A 23,726-nucleotide genomic window follows, 5' to 3' on the forward strand; every position below is an offset into this window, starting at 1 on the left:
GTTTTGCCAGGTAAATTTTACAACAAACAGAGTTGTAATTTATGGTCAATAGTTTCACTAAACTGAAGATATCTTTTTGGAAATATCATAGATATTGCCACGAGAGTAAGACCAAAATATAGGTAACACTTTCTACTATACAAAAAGTCAAAAAAGTGATTTTTGCCAAAAGTGTCAGTTATTTAATTCTGCCACGACGGTGACGATATAAATAAAAATGAATTGATGTTCGTTAGTCTGATTAAAACTCGAGAACGGCTGGGCCGATTGAGCTGATTTTGGTTTTAAAATGTTTGTCGTAGTCCAGGGTAGGTCTAAACGGTGAGCAAATACGCGCGCGATATTGTTTTTCTGTGACAGACAAAATTCCACGCGGGCGAAGCCGCGGGCGGAAAGCTAGTCTACTATATAAAAATAAGTCGGGTTTTCCTTTCTGACGCTATAACTCCAGAACGCACGAACCGATTTCCACGGTTTTGCATTCGTTGGAAAGATCTCGGGCTCCGTGAGGTTTATAGCAAAGAAAATTCAGGAAAATTTATGTGCAAGACAACATACTAATATTCCTAAAAAATTAAACATGTACACTATAGTAGAAAATACTATAGTGAACGGAACATCACAAACAATTTTTAGAGAACGATACGATGCGCAAAAATAAACTAATCTCGTACAATGAGCGCTATATTTGGTTCGTATACCGCGAGAATTTATTTCGAAAATAACAGATTCACTGGCTTTTACATAATAAATTTCTACTTACCAAATTCAAATAGTCCAACTTCTGTGATAGCGTGAAATTATAGACGCATGAATACATTGTATATTTTGCAGTAAAACAAAAGTACGACAAAAATACTTATGGGTACCATAAAACTATAAATAAAACTGTAAATAAGAAAACATTTTTTACCCCAGAATGCGAAATGGGTGTAAGTAGATCAGGAATATCTGGGTCCACGCTTTGGATGGGCTCGCTGTCCCCACCGTCCACGCTCTCACACGCAGATAGAGCTAGACTCTCTACGGCTTCACTGTAAAAAAAAACATATATTACACATTGATAAGTAAGAAATATTATTAATTTATTTATTTAATTAACAATCATATCTATAACATTATTGTTAAGTTGACAACCGGCCGTTATCCCTAAAATAAGTTTTGCATTGTGTTACCATCATTACTTATTAGAAAACCACTATTGGCAACTACTTCAAGTGGGTATTAAATGTAGAGAAATATTAACCACGCCACCGCCAGTTGCCACCTGGCTCTAAGTCAAAAGACGTAGTTCGGCGGCAGTAAGAGACTGATGATAAAGAGAATATCTTTCGTACGTTGTATAGTGGTCTCCACGACACAGGCTTGCCTAGTGTGGAGCCCAATGTTATACGAAAATGTAATTGTTTTATATTGAAAATAAATGATGATAATTATTAGTAAAGTTTCACATTTTGGAATACCAAACAATGTTTCCTTACTTGAGTAGATCCTGCAGCGTGGTGGAGCAGGGCGCCATGGCGTCGCGGACGGCCTGCAGCGTCACCAGCTCGCCGCTGCTGCCGCCGCCTCCCATCGCGGCGAACACTTCGCCGCATCTCTAATGACGGGAAATATGATTGCGTGAATATAGGCGTCATGAGATTTTGACAAGTAGCAGTTGACATTTGACTCAATGCTTTCGAGTAAAGGCTGCTTGTATACTGGAGAGGATAGCCTAACAGGAGCATGGGAGCGAAGATTTCAAGCAATCCTATTCTCTCATCTCCGCTCCAGTTGCAGTGGATAGGCAGCCTATGTATGTAATCTTAAAAAAAAGTTGAAGAGCCGCGATTCTCCCCCGAACCACGCAGATTGGCTAAAACTTAAAGCTTGAGCAGGAGTGGCTTTATCTTGTTTCGTAGCTACTTTGCTAGCGTACTATACCCACTAACCTGCAAGTACTGATGCAGCAAGTGATGGGCAGCGGCGGCGGCTCTCTCCAAAGCCGCCGGCAGCGGTGGAGGGGGCAAGGCGGCTGCAGCTTGGGCTGCTAAAGCGGCCGCGGCTTCGCCCCCCGCCCACGCGCGTTCTAAGGCCAACGCTCGGAGTCGGTGGGATTGAGCGCCGGTGGCGTTGCCTGCTAATCTGTTTTAGCAGAAAAAATAAAAATTATTACAGTAAATTGCATCGTTAATTTAAATCATTGTTGTTATTCAAAATAACAAAGAATTTTTGATCAATTGTATAAATAACTTTTTAATACAAAGAAAAATGATTTTCACGTCACATTAGTAGTGGCGTTGCAGTAGTAGTTTATGTAATGTATGTAGGTACGTGCTGTCTGACGATCATAGCAAATGTTGTGATGGGGATAGAGACATGCGATTTTTGGTTTTACAAAGATAATATGATGGAGAATAATACAAAGTAATAAAAACCACCTGTTATAGGGGCATTTTTTGGAGAAATTTATCAAATAACCAAAAAAACACGAATTTAAAAGCAGATTTTTTTCAAAAAGTATCATTTTGTATTATTTGTTGGCATTTTTTGTGTATTTTATGTATTTTTTTAGTATCGCCTGTTATTTAGCATTATTACTGTTTTTATTTTATCAGGATGTACCGCTTAGTTTAAAAGTTATAACGTTTTCTTTACAATAAGTAATTGGAAGAAAAAAAATTCTATAAAAAATTAAAAAAAAATCTCAAAAAAAATTTGCCCTCTTTTTTGTCGATAAAAATAGGTCTAATTTCATCTATTTTCATATGTACACTTTAACGTGACTCACACTGTATATCTTGTCAATGTCATACCTCTCGTGTAGCTCCCGCCACAGCGTAGCGACACGTTCGCTGGCAGCACGGCCGCCGGCCGCCGCGTCGCAGCCGGGGAATTCTACGCGCCGCACGCTCACCGAGCGACGCAGCGCCATCGCGATGTCCGTCAAACCTAAACAATAAACATACTCGTTGATTGTCATTTGTTCAAATTCGGATCATGTACTGTAAAATCCTTGAGGAATCAAAACCAAATAAATGTTATATTATCTCTATTTTTTTTCTATTTTTATTATGTCTTATAATTAACACATCTAATAATATGTAAGATCTTTGAAGAAAAACCTGTTTCTAGGTTACATGAGATTATATCTTTACTAATAGTGTTCTTATCAATATGCATTATTGGTTTATAAAATAAATAAACAACGAATAATTAAAGGCGTTCAAATACTACGCTAACTCAATATATTTATGTCTAAACAGAATACCTACACATCTATAAATAATTTTGAACCATTAAATGTAAATCGTACAGTACGGTAGCCTTACCTTGCAAGCTGAACGCATTGCGGTCGATATACAGGGTGTGCAGAGTGCAGTTGCACTGGAGAGCCTTCGCTAGCAGCCGCGCCCCGGCGTCGCCCGCCAGGTTGCCTCCCACGTCGAGCGAGCGCAGGCGGCGAGCCCCGCCCAAGGCGTTCAACAACCCGTATAGGTCTCCCTACAAGTTAAAATAAGATGGATCAGCAGTGTGCTTACGGCCGGTTCACACATGTCTCCGTTTTACTGTTCCGTTTTATCGTGTACGTTTTTTTTCGTCGATGGCGTATGTAGTTGTATGAGCGACTTCACACATGACACAGTATTCTGTATACAGTAATACATACATTGCCGAAAAAAAAACGTACACGATAAAACGGAACAGTAAAAACGGAGACATGTGTGAACCGGCCGTGTTAGTGTAAGTTTACATTAATAAACGTCATCGCTAACGACTGCGTAAAAAAAATATATAAAACGTATGTACAGCGTCCCTAGCGGAAAGTCGGAAAAGATTTTTTTGACGTACTCGCTAACGATGACGTTTAGTATAAACTCGCACTAAGCACAGAGGGCTATTCGAAATGTTGTTTACGTAGTTTCGGGTCTATCTGTCACCGTCGCTCATAATGGCATCTCGTTTTGCATGAGAGGGATGGCAACATTCGAAACTTCGGATAACGTTTTTTGAGAGTAACCCCACAGTTTGTCTGTTACATAACAATTATGGTCAAGAAGAAGAAAGTTTAAATAAGTTTAATTTTGGTTATTTTACCACTGAGGCCAAATGTTTTTGCAATGACTCATAGAAGTTTAAATTGATACTGAATAATGTTTTACTTTTCTGTTTATCCGTTTTATCTACTTGCGATAATAAAAATTGTTTAGCTTGGCGTAAGGTGATTAGTAGTGGTAGATGGTTGTTTATTAATTTATATTCCAATGTTTTAGGTAAATAGTTATTTTATTCGATGTTTAAACAATACATTAATATAGTATAGTATAATAATATAATAGGAATGTTTCTACAATAATTATAATTTGGACTATAAATTGGCAGGCTCAAACCTATATCACTTCCTTAATACGAAATAGCACCTGTTTTAGAATTTAATAATTCACATATAATATCCTATATTTGGCACAGATAAAGAGGTGTGTTTAATTCTAATAATACACGATTTTACCTTCTTGTATTATCGATGTTTCGTCTGACCGTGTGCATTACTCATCTTTTTTTAACAATACGATATCTGTGATAAAGTGAGACACTATCATCTATCATTGATGAATTATGTGCTATTATTTTATTTTATTTTATTTTTAAGGTCGAGTTCAACGCATAGTCTCGTTGTTACATTCAATTTTATTGAGGAAAATATCTTACCTTAAGTTTACAATCACTGAGATCTAATGAAGTCAAGGCGGTATCTGGTTCTTGAAGAACGTGGACTAGAGCCTGAAATAAATAGAACAATTATTGACATGTCCAAACTAATATTTGATATTGAAAATTGAACTTTACTTACTTGTATTAGAGGCGGCGCATACGATCTTTTCCCCGTCAATTTGCTTAGTGATAAATGTGTGATGGAATGATTCTTTCCTATAGCTCTCACGATGCCAGACAATTCAAACTCCATACCTAGAAACAGAAAAATTCAATGTTTTGTAGGTATAATGTATAGGAGATAGGACCATCAGTTCATTAGAATACATTTTATGCACTTTCAATCTACTAGTCTTTTCCCGTAGTTTTATTCTATACGTGTAGGTAGTATTCTATTTGTATTATGTTTGTATTCACTATTGTCATTCAAAGAACCGAAATTGAGTCAGCTTTTCATACACAATTTAACATTAAGGTGGGCAGTAAATAATTATAGCTACATAGGGGCATAGCGCCGTATAAGGCGTCCCCCACATTAGCGTCTTTCAAACATCATCATCTCGCCAGTCTGCGCAGCGCGATGCGACGCAAGCACGTAGAAAGATGGTACAGTGGGAAGTATCAATGATACGGTGGCCCTCAGGGCTCACGTCATATTTAGAATCGTGCTGGTTGCTCGCTGATCGTCGGAAACGTTCCTGAGTGACGCTGATCGCTCGGCGCTGAAGCTTCGCTACATTTCCGCTGTCAGCGCGATTCTAAAACCAGCCTAAGACTAGAGGTGAGGCTCACTGTTGTCGGAGAGGTCAAGCGAGGTGAGGCAGCGCACGCCGTGGATCCGCCCGCGGCTACGCGTGGATCGTTTTACCCCCTAAGGGGTTGAATTTTGCAAAATCCCGTTTTAGTGAGCACCTACGCAGCTACGTTCTAAAAGGAATGCAATATTTAAGACTCCTAGCACTTATAGCAGGCCTGTTCATCTCCGCGAGTTTACATCGAAAACAAAACACGCACGATGGCCCACCTACAGGATACTATTCGACAAGGCCTCACATACGAGCGAACATTGACTCACGCACGCATGTGTATGTGCATTGTGTATGATGGGAGAAAATAAAGAAAATGGTGTACTAAATACTGTGCAGTATTTAACTGCCTAAATAATAATAAAAACACAGAATGTACTTTTTTGAGTTGCCTCAAGACACTGAGAGGTAAATAAGTAGTTAATATTATTCATGATAATTCATGCTAAATCATGTATTTCCTCCGCCATTTTCCGCAGTTTGGCACCTCACGTCACATCATTTTACCGAAGTTAGCCCTATAGCTTCGGCGCAGTGCCGATCACTGACGTTTGTCAACAAAATGGTGCTTGACTCTTGAGACAGGCTAAATTACACCATATTGTTAATGACATTGAGCATAATTTTTTTTAAATACTTTCGCGATGTAAAACTTCTGTACGTAGTACTTATTATTATTCTGTGGTATAAGCAGCACTGCGCTGCACGTCTTCTTATTATAAAAATGGCTGCAGCATCGTTCTAATGCGACACCCCATATAAAAGTAGCTCGGGCTCCAGTGGCCTCCTGAGCCCACATAATATCGTCTAATTTTCAAACTAGGTACGTAACTCCAAAAAATACGAAAAATTACTTTTAATGCCATCTAGTGTAAAATTTCGAGATCTATCGATTGGAATACCTTTCAAGTCCCTTATTTTACTATTTCAATAAGTACATTATTATGTTTCGATTAGTACCTTGGCTATGAAAAAATAAACAGTTTTTATTTCCTCGTTTGCACAAATGGACATAAGTAGTTTGATAATTATTATTAAGCTGACGATATTGGCTGAAACAACAAGCTGACGATATGACGCTCACTGTTGTCGGAGAGCACGAGCGAGGTGAGGCAGCGCACGCCGTGGATCCGCCCGCGGCAACGCGTGGATCGTTTTACCCCCTAAGGGGTTGAATTTTGCAAAATCCCGTTTTAGTGAGCACCTACGTTCTAAGCCTAGGTGCAGACACCGATAGTTGGCTGATAGTTGGGCCCGGTTCTAATTTATATAAAGAATCAGCCAATATCATATAGGTGCTGTAATGTCGCGCACTTTCATACATCTCCATACCCAACTATCGGCCAGCTAAAAATCGGTGGTCTGCGCCTAGGCTAAAAGGAATGCAATATTTAAGACTCCTAGCACTTAAAGTAGGCGCACACCGTTGATTTTTCGTCGGTCGATAGTTTAGTCGGGCATTTGATCAGTATGGGCATTTATGGAAGTGCGCACACTACGCCGATTCGATTTGGCCGATTCTTCATACAAATTAAAATCGGGCACAACTATCGGCCAACTAAAAATCAACGGTGTGCGCCTACTCTTATAGTTTCTGAGATATCGTGAGGCTCACTGTTGTCGGAGAGGTCGAGCGAGGTGAGGCAGCGCACGCCGTGGATGCAGGACTCGAGCACGTGCGCCGCCTGCGCCGACGCCAGCACGCCCGCCAGGTTCAGCGCCACGCCCGTCGCGCTCTCGTTGCACGCCAGCCCCAGCAGCAGGCTCCTGCGGCAACCATCATACAAATATAAACTTTATTGACACATATAAACTTCAACAACACAACAACAACAAAAATAATCACTGAGCCACTGCGCCAGTAGACTCCCGCTCAGCATTTCTCAGTCTTCCGCGGACGCATCGCGCATTCTTTCGAGGAGACACCGACTCGAGTTCGATATTCCTTAAAATAATGCGCCAGGCTCCTGCGGCAACCATCATACAAATATAAACTTTATTGACACATATAAACTTCAACAACACAACAAGAACAAAAATAATCACTGAGCCACTGCGCCAGTAGACTCCCGCTCAGCATTTCTCAGTCTTCCGCGGACGCATCGCGCATTCTTTCGAGGAGACACCGACTCGAGTTCGATATTCCTTAAAATAATGCGCCAGGCTCCTGCGGCAACCATCATACAAATATAAACTTTATTGACACATATAAACTTCAACAACACAACAAGAACAAAAATAATCACTGAGCCACTGCGCCAGTAGACTCCCGCTCAGCATTTCTCAGTCTTCCGCGGACGCATCGCGCATTCTTTCGAGGAGACACCGACTCGAGTTCGATATTCCTTAAAATAATGCGCAGGGAAATACCGTGATACCTATCTTACGTTAAGCATTTTTACAAATACAGAACACGGGCAAGTGATAATCAATTATCGCTCATAATAATCATCATCAGGTTATTGGGCGTCTTCACACGGGCGATTTGCGCGCTGCTAACTCGTGGGGTATACTCCGCGATATTACTGCAAAGCAAACTGCTGTGCGAGTTCTCCCCGCTGAAAAATCGCTCGTGAGAAGGCGCCTATTCCTATTCATCGTCTTTATTGGCATAAGCTTGCTAAATGATCGCGCGACGAAATCACGTGACCATTTATCAATCACAATGGCGTCTAATCCTGTATAAATACCTATACCTTAGTTCTTTAGAAATTTCCCTAAATGTAAACAAATATGGCCAACTGACATTGACGAATTTTTAGTCTATGTCAGTTGATCTACTAGTGATGCGACAAAATCTCTCGTTAATCGCATCTGTAAATGTCATTTACGGACTGCGACAGACGATTATTAGATTTTTAAAGATCGTTTGTATAGTTAAGATCAATCCCTCTTCTAATTGATGTTGTGAATAGTTGTGATCAGTAATGTGATCGTCAAAATAGGATCTTCTTAATCAAAGAAAATTTAAATTTCCCTTTTTTATTTGTTTAGGAAATATAATTTAAATTATACTGTCGGTCTAGACAAAGTGCACAATAAAATCGTAAACCAGTCGAAAAGTGGTCGAAATGCCTTATTTATGTGACACTCGTCTGTATAATAAAGCTGAGCCCCGATTACGGTAACTTTTAACGTTTCCAATCCAGACACGCTTCTCGATTCTGCGATACGATTGGTCGTTCAACAGCGTACGTCAGCTGTTTTGACCAATCGTATTGCAGAATCAGAAACGCGTCTGGATTCGAGACGTTAAAAATTACCGTAACCGGGGCTCTGAATTCAAAGACTTCTTCGCAAAGTGTGTTGTTGCATTCAATGAAGAAAAAATAGATTGTTGAATATAACCTCGTTTATATTTTATTTTAAATTAATATTATCAAAGTAATTAATGGTCATTGAAATAATTGAATACTTGAAATAAAATCGATAAAATTTACAGATTATTATCTATGAATATTGTCTATGACTTACAGATTTTCCAGAGATAGGACCTAAAGGACAATGTTCATTTCTGGCCTGGCGTGGACAAGATGCTAATGAAAATATGAATTTGCCAAAAATTTTTAATTAATTTTTAAAGTATTCACTTAGTGTAACTTTGTATCAATTTGCCTTTATAAAAATCCAATTTAAATAGTACTTTATGTGATAATTACAACTTCCTGTCTTTAACACTCATTTCAGTGTTGCCAAAATGAATCTTATCGGTAAGAATCGATTCATATCGATTGTTGTTCGACTATGACAATTATTATTTTTTTAAATACGTATTCATTAAAATGACATTTATAAAACCTTTTTAATATTCTAATAACACTACCAAAAATATTTAAATAACTAAATGAAACCTTATTTAACACACACCTCATTATACACCTTATTTCGTGTCATCAAAAATACAATCGATTTTTATATCGATTATTTTTATTCATCACCACATTATTAGCATGGCAACACTGAAAATATTGTCACAGCTGTTATCTGTCATTCGCTTTGTTTTGTATTTTTCATCGTGAGTGTTGTTTAGTTCTCAAAACCAAGTTTTTGCCAAAATAAAAGCAGAAGAGTGTTGTATAAGTTTCCCTTTTGACGTCTTTATTTTTTTGACCATGGTCCTCGATGCTTCCCTTCCCGATGACCCTGGCATACTCTCGAACTACGAATCTCACTCAACCAATGACCAATGGCTCACTTTCGGACATCGAACCTTGCCTAAACGCCGACCACGGCTTACGTATGGACTCCGACCCGAGCCCCATGAATGTTAACCCCAGCCCGATTTTGGATAATGCAACTAGCAATTCCTCAACCTCATGAGGAACCTATGATATGTATCAATTGTATAGCTGACATGATGCAGAGGAGGCGACATAGCCTAGAGCTTATTAAGTTCAGTTGGTTATAATGTCAGTGGATGACTCCTCAGCTGGTAAGTTATTGAATGAGCGTGTGGACTTGTTGAATACCTTTTACAATGTATTTGATCAACTACCTTTACCGTAGATTACCTTAATCCTAATAAAACTTTTTTTTTAGATTGATAACAGCAGTGTATGTTGTCACTCATGTTGGACTGTGGCCACGATGTGGCTATGCACCAATCAAGGACAAATAATATTTCAAATGAAGAACTGGTCACTGTTAACGTGGATTGTCTTTGTTACAAATACGTTCCATAGACTGCATATTAACACGGAAAGAGAATCACATAATATTCGAAAATAATGTAATAATGGAACAGATTTCACCTCGTCAAGTAAGTTTTTTTATAATTATTTTCATTATATTTTATTAAAGACATTGGCTTGATATATTTGAAAAAAGTGTATATTTTTTTCTATACAAATACTTCTTACTGATAGATAAAAATTGACATCACATCTCAATATCTTAAAGAATGAATTTTGAATGATACCATAATTAATTTCTTTGTTTCAGCTGCGGGGATCTGACCAAATATGTCATCCTTAAGTGGCAGTGAGCTGATCGAGTTGCTACACATGCTGTGGAGCCCCAACAAACACATGATGGGACGAGGATTCATTTGCCCTGATATTGGCCGAATAACAGTAGGTTGCTGTGCTCATGTTATGACAATTTTGTGGTTTTTGAGCTGGGCAAGGTATCAGGAACATGTATTTCCACCTGCCTAGTTCCTAGACAATATTTTATTGACCCATGAGTCAGATTAAAATAATAATAATAAAAAAAAGGTGTTTTATTTTGCTTCTAACCTTTATAGTCTTAATAAAAAAAAATTTTTTTTAAGGACTTGGGTACAAAATGATATTTATATTCTGTTTCTTACTGGTATAGACTATTTATTAAATAACAAATTACATGCTGTAATGTCTGTCCACCTCAGGCCAAAGGTCCCATACTAAGTGGGCATAACCCTTTCAACGTCAATGTCGATTTGACATTTTAACGTGAAGCACAAATTTTCACCATCCAAATATTTTGTTAAAATATTTTGTTTTCAATGTTAGATTTCATATTTGTTTCATCATGAGAATAAAGTTGGTTTCATGAGCTTGTGAAATAATGTGTATGATATTAAGAAAACGTGAGTATTATAGTGTAATTGTGTGCACAAGTGTTTGTTTACATCGATGGAAATTTCTAAAAAATTAAGGTTTAGAGAGAAGTTTATCATTCCCCGCAATATCTGTGATATGAGAATCTATATGAACTCCATTGAAACCCCGCCAGTAGGGATTTATTAGTGTTGATAATACAAGGAACAGGAATAAAAGGAATTATTACACTGCACAACAAAATTGCAACTTTTGGCTGATGATTGACTTTCATTACATGATGTTTACTAATTTGACGTCGCTGATTCTGAATCTTCCGTTCATTTTTTCGTAGCAGCTCTTGTTTACGTGTTATAGCTTTCACTCAAAAATTGCTAAATTTCAGTCTTAATTCGCCGACAGTTCAAAAAATACTATGTTTTCTTTTTATAATTTAATATGGTAGCATTAAGAAGTGTTTGTGTGAATGATCTAAATCAATTTTGTTTCATTTGCGGAGAGAATATGTTTAAATAATCCGTTTAAATGTGACAAAGTTCGTAAAATTGGCTTACAAAAATTAGTTTGGGGACCCAGTGGAAATGAAAGATAAGCCTTGAATTCCGCAAAAGGCGTGGAAAAGATGCGTTGAGTTTTTACGTTTATAAACAAATAAGAATATGTGTAGATTTAGATACGAAACCGCTATGATCTGAAAGGAACCCTTGAACCATCGCGATGACTGTTATTTTTATTTTTGAACAAAAATGGTATTAACCAAAAAATATTGAACTAAATGGTAATTCCTTGCATACTTTTGGCATGTAGACGTCTTTTCAACCCTAAGAAGTCACCTGAACCTCATGTTGATACTTCACATGAGGATTTTGAGGCGAAAACTGTCAGTGTGGTAGAGACTTTGAATGTGACCCGAAATTTTCAAAACCATGTAGCCAAGATGGTTTAAACGATCGTTTTAGAGATTTAGGATCTTCGAGTCTTCCGAAAATACATAGATGAGTTATTTTGGCATTTCAATTTTTTTTTTGGAAAATCCGAAAAAATCTTACTATTCTTACATATCGAACAACGTATGAGTCACTTACAAACATGTTTTTTTGGTTGGAAGTAATATAAACATCGAATTACACTCTCTTCGTAATCACCTGAACAATTTTATCACAACTCTTAAGGATCTAAGTGAAGAACATGGCGATCAAATCCACCAGGGCCTTCGTACGATAGAGGGACGCTATCAGGGCCACTGGAATGCACACATGATGGCTGACTGCTGTTGAATCATTCAGAAGAGCTGTCTGCCTTCAGCATCAGCAAGGAAGTCAAATAAAAGAAAGTTTTTTCAACTTAATAACTTCATAAAATAGGATCATCTCTAAAAAAAGAGTGTTTTTTTACAAAAAGACCCAAGTGTCATATTTTTTTAACCAGAGCTGATACAGATATTTCAATCACAGATTTGAAATCGTCATTAAAAATTGGACTAATAGGATCATGTAACATAACCCAATCATCAGAAATGCTGTTGTGCAGTGTTATCCTTTAATTTACACACGTCAGTTAATAACATAGTTCTTGGACACAAAATTCGGTGCAAAAACTGTATGAATGCGTCGTAAAAACATCATTAAACATTTAGGACATCATTTCCTGATTTATTCTAATCTCGGCCACACACATTCCTAAGATAAATAAACCAAAAGTGAGTGACTAAATGCGACGGGAGTTATTTTATTATCATCACTGATTGTAACCTGACCTTTGACCAATAACACTAATAAGATGTGGTGGAAGACGACTAAACTACTATAATTTATTGCTGTCACGAGCGAGGCAACGATTGTAAAGGGGAAAGTGATTTGTATGACTCAACGTTTGTAATCATTTATACGACATATACAGTATTATAAAATCGAATTTGTTTTCCTACAGGTCCCAGCGTTCATAATTATACGGAAAAACGTTCAAATATCATTATCGACTTGATTATTGCATAAACATATAGGCTAGCCTACTTTTCCTCATACTACATAAAGGTGCACGTAAGCTGTGCGACGAAGCAGTTTAGGCATTCGTCATAAAGAGTTCATCGACTCGGGTTAAGTTCATAAACTAGGCACTGAATGAAACTACCTAGAGCCAACGAACTGTGACCCTATGTCTATGGCATTCGTATCTGATTGGCTACTTGAATATTCTGTTGTCCTCTGCATCTTAGCATACGCGCACCCTAAACCTCCGAGGGCAAAACGTTGGTGATGAATAAGCGCGTGGTTATTCTCAACCACAAGTACGAGCATGGAATACGTAATGCCATTCACAATAACAAACACACATGAGTCATGAACTTACTTGAGTGCATCGGGCGGCATCTTGCAGTATGAGAAGTCTAAGTCGGTGAGGGCCAGACAGGCTGTGAAGAACTGTCTGAAGGAAGGTGGGGGGTCCTTAGGTCTCCTGGCGGAGGACCAAGGGTTCCGTCCCACGAGGAGCGAGGACAGCCGCGCCGCGCATCCTCGGAGCAAGGCACCCCACATCTGAACGTCATGTTGGTGATTGTTATTACGCTTAGTAATCACAGTCTGGTGAATGATGAAAAAATGGTTTCAGGTGATGGTTTAATGAGCTTTAATTTGGGCATGTTTCAGTGTGAATATGAGATGACTTAGAGCGATAGCTTTTTGTTATGGATATTGCACTAGATAAATATTTCAATGATTCGAGTGATGTTTGATTGAAAGGAGAGCAGCGGTTTTAATTTTCTAATAATATTCGATAAATCTAGTTTAAGTAGTCGGCTCTAAGATTCATAAAAATTAGCTGCAACTGGTGTATGACTAAAATCCCGTGTGACATAGAAAACCGCTAACCATAACGTCATAACTCCAATACACGCAAGTTCATTAGTAGATAAAACTTGGGTGATTTGCGCACGCGCACAAGTGTATTTTAGTTAAATTCTTATCGGGCTATTGATAAGAAACAATGTGCAACTTAAAATAACAGAATGAGATAATTAGGTCACATAACGTTTTTTACTTACATTTTCTAACGTTGTTTCTGTGTTAGTCAAGTTTAAATGCGTCAATACATTGGGTTGTGCGAGGAAGTTGTATAAATTCTGGAATAGAAACGATTCAGATTAAATTATGGTCATTAGATCAGAATATTAAGAGTTGTTACTATGTAATTACTTAGAATAGGCAAGTTTAATTTGATTTACAAGAAAATCTGAAAGGATGTTTACAACCATTAGATAACTATCTGATTCTATTGAGATCATTCATTCATTATTATAGTATGACAGCTGATTTAGTGCAATGATTTAAATCGCCTCTCCTCTACATTATATGCGTAATCAATCACATGAACATGGGAAAACCCTGCCTATTCTCTTAAGTTGACGACACATTGTTGGTTAAAAGCGACTTACATGGACATCGTCCTTCAGGTTATTGTGCGACAGATCCAGGTGGGATAGCGTGGAGAGATGGCACGGGTTATCGTTCAGCATCGTCGCGAGGTAGGTAACAGTCTTGCCTGTCAGGCCGCATTGCGACAGCGCGATGTACTTGAGACCATCCGGGTTGCTCGCCAGCCCGGTCAGAACGCTGATCGCACCTGCCGAAGACATCAATGAACAATTGCTGTGCGACAGGAAATCATTCTTAAATTGCCTCACGAAAACAAGCATTGTAAACAACAACAATTTTGAAAGCAGTCGCTTTGTAAACTATTGGTCTCGATACAATGCAATGCACGTCATCGGTCACCGCAATTGATATTGGGTTGGTCATACCTACATTATTAAATTGATTAGATTGAATTTAATATGTACAGTACAGTATTCAGTTAAATAATAAATAACTGAATGATGATCTTAGATTAAGGTATAATCCGCTAGACTTCTTTTTGTGTGTTCAACTGTTTACGTTAGGTGTAGATATTATAATACTATTTGTATTTAAAATAGGTCACGGTCATTGATTTTATTGAATAAAAGTAGGATAAGGCTGTCGGCTCACTAACAATGCGCATCCGTTGACGTAACTGAACGGCCAGCGTGTCCTTATTTAGACGACATTCGCCGATTTTAAATTGACTGCAAATCTCAAGCTCCAATTGTATTTATGTGCATATTTTTGTATTTATTTATTCTAGTAATATTTGTAACATATAGTCTTAGCATTAACGACAGAAATATACAAATAGAACTTTAGAAACCATTTGGATTTTATATAACTGCATATCCTTGTTACAAAAATAATCACGTTTCTACAATGGCACGTAACCAGTCATGTAAGCGTGAACAGGCGTCGGTGATATAAGCATAGAAATCACAACACAAAATATCTGGTGTGGAATTCCAAATAAGTGAAATTAATTGCCAGACACTGTTAATTTATTATCATCTTTGCATTCATAACGCAATGATTTTTTTTTATATCCGCAATAAAAGTATTTTTTTGGAAACTCATTATGTAGGTATCTGGTATACTTGTATAATTGTAATGCTACGACTGTTAAGCAATGTAGTTTTAGGTCTTGTTGCTTAATGTGTCTCTCATAATACTGTGCAGAATTTGTGCAACATTTGAGACTTAGGCATAATGAGTCTCTTATGTAGTGTACAGAATTTCAACTATTAGGCCAAAAATAAAACACTTAAAATGTTTGTGTCCTTCGATGACCAACCAAACAGATCAACAGTACCTACTTAATCATGTAAAATTTTCATTAATCATACAGTGTCCACTTTTCTACTACCTACGTAATTATGACACAAGTAACTAATTGATACACACACTGTGAGTACAGTTAATAGGATATCTGCTTTTATTAATAGACAAGAAAACAATACAACTTTTAATGAAAGGTCAATCAACGGCTAGGGTTAGTCACTGCCTGCCCCCGTTAGTCACCGCTCCCAAAGCTATTTTAGCCTACGCAAAAGATCATACCAGTCTACATATAACGGGCCCTTTCATTTTTTCCTGTTAGTCGAATCACTCAAGAATCGCGCGTGATCACTGGAAAGACACTGTAATTTTCAATACAGCAGTTTGCCAATCAGTGCACAAGGGCAGAGGAAATGGGAGACACAAACTATCGTAATGGATTTCGCAATTAGGCCCGTGTCCATCATACTCAACAAGACGAGCTCTAGTTCACTCAATTGTTTTCAGTTTTATTTTGCAGGCTTAATCAACGTGATTATCCGTCGAGAAAGATGATTCACGTCAAACGGTCTTGGTGTCTCGTTAAGTCTAACCAACTTGAAAAATATGTTTTACTTATTGGACAGGAATGTTGATAAATATGTGAGTAATTTGCGAGATCTTCAAGATCGTCTTGCAGTGTGGTCTGACTGATCAAACAAATCCTAGATGGACACGGCTTCTGCTAACGGTTCTGCGAAAAGTATGAGTAGTAGACGTCTGACAGCCGCAGCGTATTCTACATAAATCATGTTTACACTTTACAGAAACGCATAGGTTTCACAACATACCCTTATCCTTAATGTGTTTCTTCGAGAAGACGAAAAACAAGCAGGTTTAAACTTATCCTCAATGTTGTTCCATGAGAAGACCATCGTACGCGGTCATTTCAAAGCGTGGTCTACTCAATGTCTAGACGAACGCGTAGATTCTAGATTATCCTTATCTTAATCTTAGTCTTGCGAGAAGACAATCGTAAAGCTATATGTGAACGTCTCACAGCGTGGTCTACTCGACTCTAACATTGCCTAGATTTCAGAATTCCCTTTTCCGTGGGCCTGCGAGAAGTTGAAAGTAATACGCGGACGTCTTGCAGTGATCTACTCAAAAAACCCTAGCTAGACGAACACGTAGATTGTAACTACGCCGTTGTCCTCAATGTGGTTCTGCGAAAAACTATTGTAACGTGAACGGGTCGCAGCGTGGTCTACTCAAACAATGCCTAGACGAATACGTAGCTTATCTTCAATGCAGGTCTGCGAGAAGACGATCGTATTATGGTGGTCTATTCAAACAATATGGGAAACAAGGAAGCCCTAGACCAGTGGTTCTTAACCGGTGGTCCGCGGACCACTGGTGGTCCCTGGAGGCATTCCAAGTGGTCCACGAAGTGCACTTGCACACCTTGGTCAAAACCACTTTTAACTGATTTTTGCAGTCAAACTGGTTTTGACCGATTATGAGGTGGTCCGTGACAAGACAGAAATTTGGTAAAATGGTCCCTCATGACTTAAAGGTTAAGAAACTGCCCTAGACGAAGGACGAGGTTCTAGCTTACCCTTATCCTCAATATGGTTCTGCGAGAAGTCGATAGTGTGCATTGCCGGAGGGCGCTTAGCACGAGCGAGCGCGTGGCCCAGACGCGCGGCGTGGTCGTGGCGCAGCGCCGCGGCGCGCCAGCTGAGGCGCTGCGGCGGCGGGCACGCGCAGCGCGCCAGGCGGCACACGCTCTCCCACGCCTCGCCCCCCGCGCGGACGCCGTCCCCGCAAACGCCCGTGAACCAAGTGTTGTGCTGCAGCGCTATCACCAGCGGGATCAGATCCCTGCGACAAACGACAAGGTCGATCTGGGAACCTCAACAACTTTCAGCGACAAGTTTCGAGGATGTTAAAGTCAAAGTCAACATTTCTTTATTTGTTTAGACTAATAAATAGTTCTTACACTCAGATCATAGAAGGAAATAGATGTGAAACGGGGGCGTGGTGCGTGTCTCCGCGATATGCCCAGAAACGAACATCGCCCGCGACGCCAGGTTAGTCGCGATTCAGTCGTACTGAGGAAATGTTCTCCGATATTGTTGGATAATGCGTCGTAACGTGCAATAACATAAGTGAAACGAAGAACTACAGGAACAATGAAGTCATTTACCACATGTAAGTATTGCAAATCCATTGGTATTTTGCTTATAAATAAAAAAAACTAAACATTTTTACGAACGAATTCAGTGCCGTGACATTTACTGCGATATCGAAATTAGTGGTGATAAAAATTCAAACACGTTGTACATTGACGATTTAGTTAGCAACCATTTTATGTCATGCGTAACTACTGCGCAATGTATTTTATTTCTTCCGATATCCACTGACGCGTGAAAATACACAGTACGGCCGCATGTGCCGGTCGTAACATAGTGCAGGGCTCGTGTTCCAATACGGTTTCCTATTATCGATAAATAGAAGTAAATTATTATTTTCTATTTTATAATTTTGAATGAAAAAATCATGAGTTGCTTGCGATTTTTAAGTTTTTACAAAAACAATAACAATCCCATCAAAAACAATACTTGTCAAAAAAACCAAGTCTCGCAACTCAGTTGTTCTACGGTAAAAAGTTGTGAGATCCATGTAATACCAAGTCCAGGCCAGGAAATCTTTAACGTTTTACATAAATATATTGACTTGGCCATCGCACTAAATAATTTAATTTACACGTGTTTTCATGCGATGGACGATCTCATTTCTTTTTGTATTTTGTAGACAGCAGTTATGTATCTAGAAAACTGGACCGAAATTGAAAAATTTTACTCGACTTGGCGGTTGCACTACCGTGCCCCCAAATATCATTTCTTTTTGTATTTTGTAGACAGCAGTTATGTATCTAGAAAACTGGACCGAAATTGAAAAATTTTACTCGACTTGGCGGTTGCACTACCGTGCCCCCAAATATTTTAGTTTTTCCTTGGTTCATACACCAAACACTACTTATATTCCAAATTTGAAGCTTCTAGGTCTGCTAGAAGTGCCTTAGAGTTTTGATGATCGGTGAGTCAGTGAGTCAGTGAGTCAGTCAGTGAGTGACAAAATTAAGTAACTTTGACCCGTTATAATTCTTAAACTACTGGTTCAAATTGAATGAAATTTTAAATATACCGTGTCTTTACAATGCCTGCATAGCTAATGAAAATTCAGCCTTCTAGTTTTATCCACAACGAAGTTACAGGCGGTCGAAAATGGCCTGAATTGCTTCGAGAAAAGGATGGTACGGCCGTGCCGCTTTTTTGCTCGACTTGGTGGGGGCACTGCCGTGCCCCCAGATAGTAGAAGGGATTAGTAACTGTCAACTATGTAATTACTATAAGAGCTAGTTGAAAGCCTAATATAGGCATTATTTTTGATAAACATAGGCGGTACGAATTTCGCCATAATTAAAAAGTTAATGCGCGATAGTAGTTAATAATAATTACAGTGATCCTGTTATTATTATTAAAGTAAATAATAATATATTACCAATATTGTAAATACTGGTAAAAATCGCAAGTACCTACTTAACCCATGACTTTTCATACAAACTTTGTCAGTCTATAACTTCTATACTCCATCGATAACGACATTGAGCTTTGGTTGGGGTAAATTAATATAAGGTAACTTCATTTAGTCCCAATAATTGATTCTGAGTTTTTCGTCCATACAAAATGGAACTGACTCCTTTATGCAAAAATCGTTAAAGAACATAATAATAACGTATAATAATAAAAAGGTTGTCATACAAGCATTTTTTAAACCAATTTCGAGCCTTGCCCCCAGGATTTAAAGTATCGATATCTTATCGACTCCATTTTATCTTTCTTCTCTCTAATTGCTTTTTTCAAAGTGTGCGTCACGTCACGCGGCCATTGATTGGCCATAAGGCACGCCTTCTGGCCAATCACAGCACTTTTAAGCCGGTTGCACATGTTGTCGTAGACTCTCAGTCGCTTTGTTTTTACACAGTTGAATGTGTGTGTGGGAGCTGTGGTGGGGGAAATGTGGGGACACTGGTTCTCGTTGTAGTTACGCGCGACTTCATATCTATTCTCTTTCTATGATCTGAGTTCTTACAAATCGTCATTTTGCTCTTAAGGAGCCTCTACATGTCTCATAATCTTTTTACCCTACCAGCGCTTCGAGACCAACATTTGGCAAGTGCTGAGAAGAAGCGCCGCAACAAACTCAGTCACCACTGTCTGCCGGTTAATATAAATAAAAAGAAAAAGCAGTAGTAGGTAGATATTTACCTTTGATCTAGGTGGTCGAAATCCTTCAAATGCAACATTCTTATATCGTGAGCTAGGTAAATTGTGTCTATATCCCACGCTACTTCCGCCCTAAAAAGTAAATAAATATATATTTATTAGTTCCTGTTCTTTAGCTGTTCAATTTTTAATGATAAAAATTTGGGTAGTGTTACCTAAAAGGCGTTTGGCAAAGATCACACATTGCAGCATATTGATTCGAGAAATCCCCGCAGGTGGAATGTTTTCGTGTTCCAGTTACAGATGGAAGTTGGAAAGGCAAATTGACCTGTACAATGTAATGTTTGTTAGTATGAAATGCAAAGTACCTACACACATTAAAGCGAATTGCTTTCAGACACAAAAAAACGTAATACCATTTAGCACCAATTATAATTTCACCACACCACTTTACACTCTTGATTAATTAAGCAAATTATTAGTGTCCTTTTTCAAAAGCTAAATTGGATGACTAAGCAGAGTAAATTAAAATAAAAAAGTTAGCAGAATTAGCACACTGACCTTGGATATGACATCCTCCATGGATACATTTGGGAATAGGTCATCAAATGCTGCTACTAGGGCATGTATCACATTTAGGACACCATCAGAGGTTCCTTCTTCACCTTAAATAAAATTGTTATTTACGAAAATCATATTCTATGGTGCAAGTGGAAAACACTACAAAATTTTGATTCATGAATTATTTTGAAGTATGATTATCAAAAAAAAAACTAATGAGAAAAATATATTTTTTAAGCTTGTTTTCACACTGGTTTAACTTCCTACACATTTACCTGATGTTAATTGACTTTATAAACAGTTAATTAACCATCTAACAATGAGTTAATTATAATCTGTTAACAACCTATTACATGACAATAAGATTTGATGTCAAGGCAGTGTTAACGGGAATGATAGTGGCAATTAAGCACTTACCTATGAGAATCGACACTGGTTTGTGTTCATGGATTAATGTTATTGATAGATGATTTGCCTTTTTGCTTTCTAAGGCCTCTATTTCCATCAGGTGAAATCCATTATCAACCTATGGACAATTTTTATCAATTATTTTTTTATCAGTATGAAACTAAATAAATATGACAGTGATCCATTTATTAATAATTATGATCAGGGAAGAGATGTACATGTAACTTACCCGTGTGGGTACTTTTGTTGTTGTGATAAATATTCTGAAAGAAGTAACAACCTGAAAAATAAATAAAAATTACTGACATAATGTGAGTTGCTAAAAAGTTGTTTAGAACACCAGTTTATTTAAAGTTAATAGTCTAATTAGGTTTTAATAGGATTATTTTTTACTATTGAAAAATTACACCTGATAATATTGTTGTTATGTTATAAACCAATTTAAATGTTTTACTTATTACATAATAATGTTTATGCAATAAGGAAATGAAAGAATTTCTGAGGAATTTTAAATTAAGATACAGATTTAACATAAAACCTTATTGTAAAAGGTTGATCCATATTTATTAGAATGATAAAGATCTTAAAATGTATATGTAAATCAAAACAATAAACTTTTTGAATGTAGGTAATTTACCAATCTACATTTTAACTGGAAAATATGAAGCCAGTTTTTATTGTTGTTATAAATTCACATACAATTTGATTGTACACACTACATTAAAAAATATCAAGCATGGACACACCTAGTGACTCATTGGTATTGTCCAGAAGTTAACATTCATAGCAATGGGAATAAATTTAGTTGAACCTGATGGTCTTATTAGTACCATACTGGATACTTAAGTGTTTATAAGCAATAATTATAATAAAATAATAATTATGTAAGTACTTCAGTTAAATGTGAAATATCATACATTTTAAAATTTATAAAATAGTACACAAAAGGTAAGTACTGTCTATTATAATTTATTTTATGAATTAGGAATTAATTTTAAGTTGAAGCTGCACCTAAAAGAAGCACTATCTAAATAAATAGTAGATAACTTAATATCATACAATGTTAAAGAATACTCACTAAAACTCTGTTATCTACTTTATCACCTCTTGATTCCATGCGGATAAGGGATTTATAGAGTATCTTAACATTTTTTCCCAGTACATTACTGATGCTTTCTGTAAATAAAATAATGAATGGTTTCACCAAAGTGTTACGTTTTATATTTTAGGTGAGCTAGTGATTTTTTAAAATATGTTTAATTAGAGAAAAACAAACCGCTCAGCTCTGTAGATATTTGTGATTTTGTTGACATTTTTGCAATTTTTTTCAGAGTCATAACTTCTGAAATTTGATTATTTTACCACACACATTATATTCACATTCACTATTTTTATGTAGGTATCAATAACAAATATTTTTCCATATGTACACACGAAGAAACAAACTGAGCACTTCTAAGTTATTGAAAATTATTGACCTAAAATTTCCCGAAATCACCACAACACACCTACACAAATGTCTACAAATGTCAATCAGACAGACAGTCATAGAGCAAAAATGTAATTGAGTGGGCGTGTTCTACGTTTTTTTAATTGCTTGATCTAACCAATCAACAGTGTCATTGTCGCTATGGTGCTTACGGATTGGTCGTATATTTCATAGACAAGACAGTAGGTATTTTGAGCTCAAGCAAGACAAGTTTTATCACCCGTATTTGTACATCACTAGTTTCGTATACTCTGTGGTTCGTAGGTCTGGCTTAAAAAGCTTTGACCCTATGCCGTAAATTTTAATTTAAAAAAAAATCGTATGTCATTGGTGGGTAGACACTTCTCATACAAAAACTAGTCTCTATATGCAGCAATTGATATACAACCTTATACCTTAAGCAATAAAGTGCATTTTGGATTGATTTCAATATAGCAGGGGAACCCGCGGATCAATACCACCATACTAAAAATAATTGTTAGTGTCCTTAATGTTGGTAGTATTGTTAGTTTGACAATAATGAAAAAAAATGTCTGTCAATTGAGTTTGAGTTTTTAACCGGCGAATTGATTCGTGCGAAGTTATTTTCTCAGATTTGGTGCAATATTACTGTAAATAAACTTTTCTGTCGTTTACGTTGAGTTGATTAAGTTCCTCCGTATCGGGCGTGATAAAGTTTGCTGTTCAGTGTTTTGTTTTTTGTGAGATAGAGACTCTTTTAAATAAGCTGTGTTTCAACTTCTACAGAAGTTTAAACTCTTATTTACTTTTCTGTTTAATGGGTATGTTATCTACTTACTTGAAATATTAGATCTATTACAAATCTATTTTTCATTAAAAACAACCCTATGTGATGAAAATGTAAATGTACTTTCAAAACTGGTAAATGCATGAACCAGGGCATTGACACTGGTTGGAGAGAAATTATAGGCTTTGTTTAATTAATACCTATTTCATTTTAGGCTTCTACTGATAATGGAGAGTAGAAACAACAAGAAGTGCGTTATTTGTAATAAGAGGCGAAGTCGTGGTGGATCACCCTTACTTTTGAGTAGGTTTCCTCTGGATTCTGACCGGTAAGTTTCTAATAACACTCATTTATTACAAGATAATTTTAATGATTGTGTAAACTTAAAGGCTGGGATTAATATTTTTAATCATACAGTAAATAACCATAACCAATTTTTAATTTCAGTATTTTGTTTCGTACTCTGTAAATGCATTGCATAACAATACTAAAAGAAATTAGTTGATGAATAAATTTCAGTTTGTTATCCTTT

At 37.2% G+C, this 23,726-nt stretch overlaps 1 protein-coding gene and 1 long non-coding RNA gene across 3 annotated transcripts in view; one reads left to right on the forward strand and one right to left on the reverse strand.

The window, feature by feature from the left end:
• LOC135077475 (F-actin-uncapping protein LRRC16A) overlaps positions 1-22,576 on the reverse strand; it is a 26,828-nt gene extending 4,252 nt beyond the window's left edge. Inside the window, exons 1-19 of one of the 2 annotated variants that reach the window (XM_063972023.1) lie at positions 22,234-22,576; positions 22,036-22,133; positions 21,187-21,237; positions 20,967-21,075; positions 20,550-20,653; positions 20,204-20,316; positions 20,031-20,120; positions 17,315-17,580; positions 14,472-14,659; positions 14,082-14,159; positions 13,391-13,620; positions 7,117-7,268; positions 4,835-4,950; positions 4,693-4,764; positions 3,315-3,486; positions 2,799-2,934; positions 1,935-2,127; positions 1,482-1,600; positions 914-1,034 (exon numbers count right to left, since the gene is read on the reverse strand). In XM_063972023.1, the coding sequence (XP_063828093.1) occupies positions 914-1,034; positions 1,482-1,600; positions 1,935-2,127; positions 2,799-2,934; positions 3,315-3,486; positions 4,693-4,764; positions 4,835-4,950; positions 7,117-7,268; positions 13,391-13,620; positions 14,082-14,159; positions 14,472-14,659; positions 17,315-17,580; positions 20,031-20,120; positions 20,204-20,316; positions 20,550-20,653; positions 20,967-21,075; positions 21,187-21,237; positions 22,036-22,133; positions 22,234-22,294 (2,469 nt within the window). In that variant the 5' untranslated portion in view covers positions 22,295-22,576. The remainder of the gene's footprint in view (positions 1-913; positions 1,035-1,481; positions 1,601-1,934; positions 2,128-2,798; positions 2,935-3,314; positions 3,487-4,692; positions 4,765-4,834; positions 4,951-7,116; positions 7,269-13,390; positions 13,621-14,081; positions 14,160-14,471; positions 14,660-17,314; positions 17,581-20,030; positions 20,121-20,203; positions 20,317-20,549; positions 20,654-20,966; positions 21,076-21,186; positions 21,238-22,035; positions 22,134-22,233) is intronic. The other variant, XM_063972024.1, reaches the window with a different exon arrangement.
• On the forward strand, positions 9,397-10,710 carry LOC135077143 (uncharacterized). Its single transcript, XR_010258408.1, has 3 exons — positions 9,397-9,933; positions 10,041-10,260; positions 10,443-10,710. It is a non-coding gene; the product is annotated as an uncharacterized LOC135077143 (long non-coding RNA).
• Positions 22,577-23,726: the final 1,150 nt, after the last annotated feature.

This window comes from Ostrinia nubilalis, chromosome 13, assembly GCF_963855985.1.
Source record: "Ostrinia nubilalis chromosome 13, ilOstNubi1.1, whole genome shotgun sequence".
In the NCBI taxonomy this organism is placed as follows: Eukaryota; Metazoa; Arthropoda; class Insecta; order Lepidoptera; family Crambidae; genus Ostrinia; species Ostrinia nubilalis.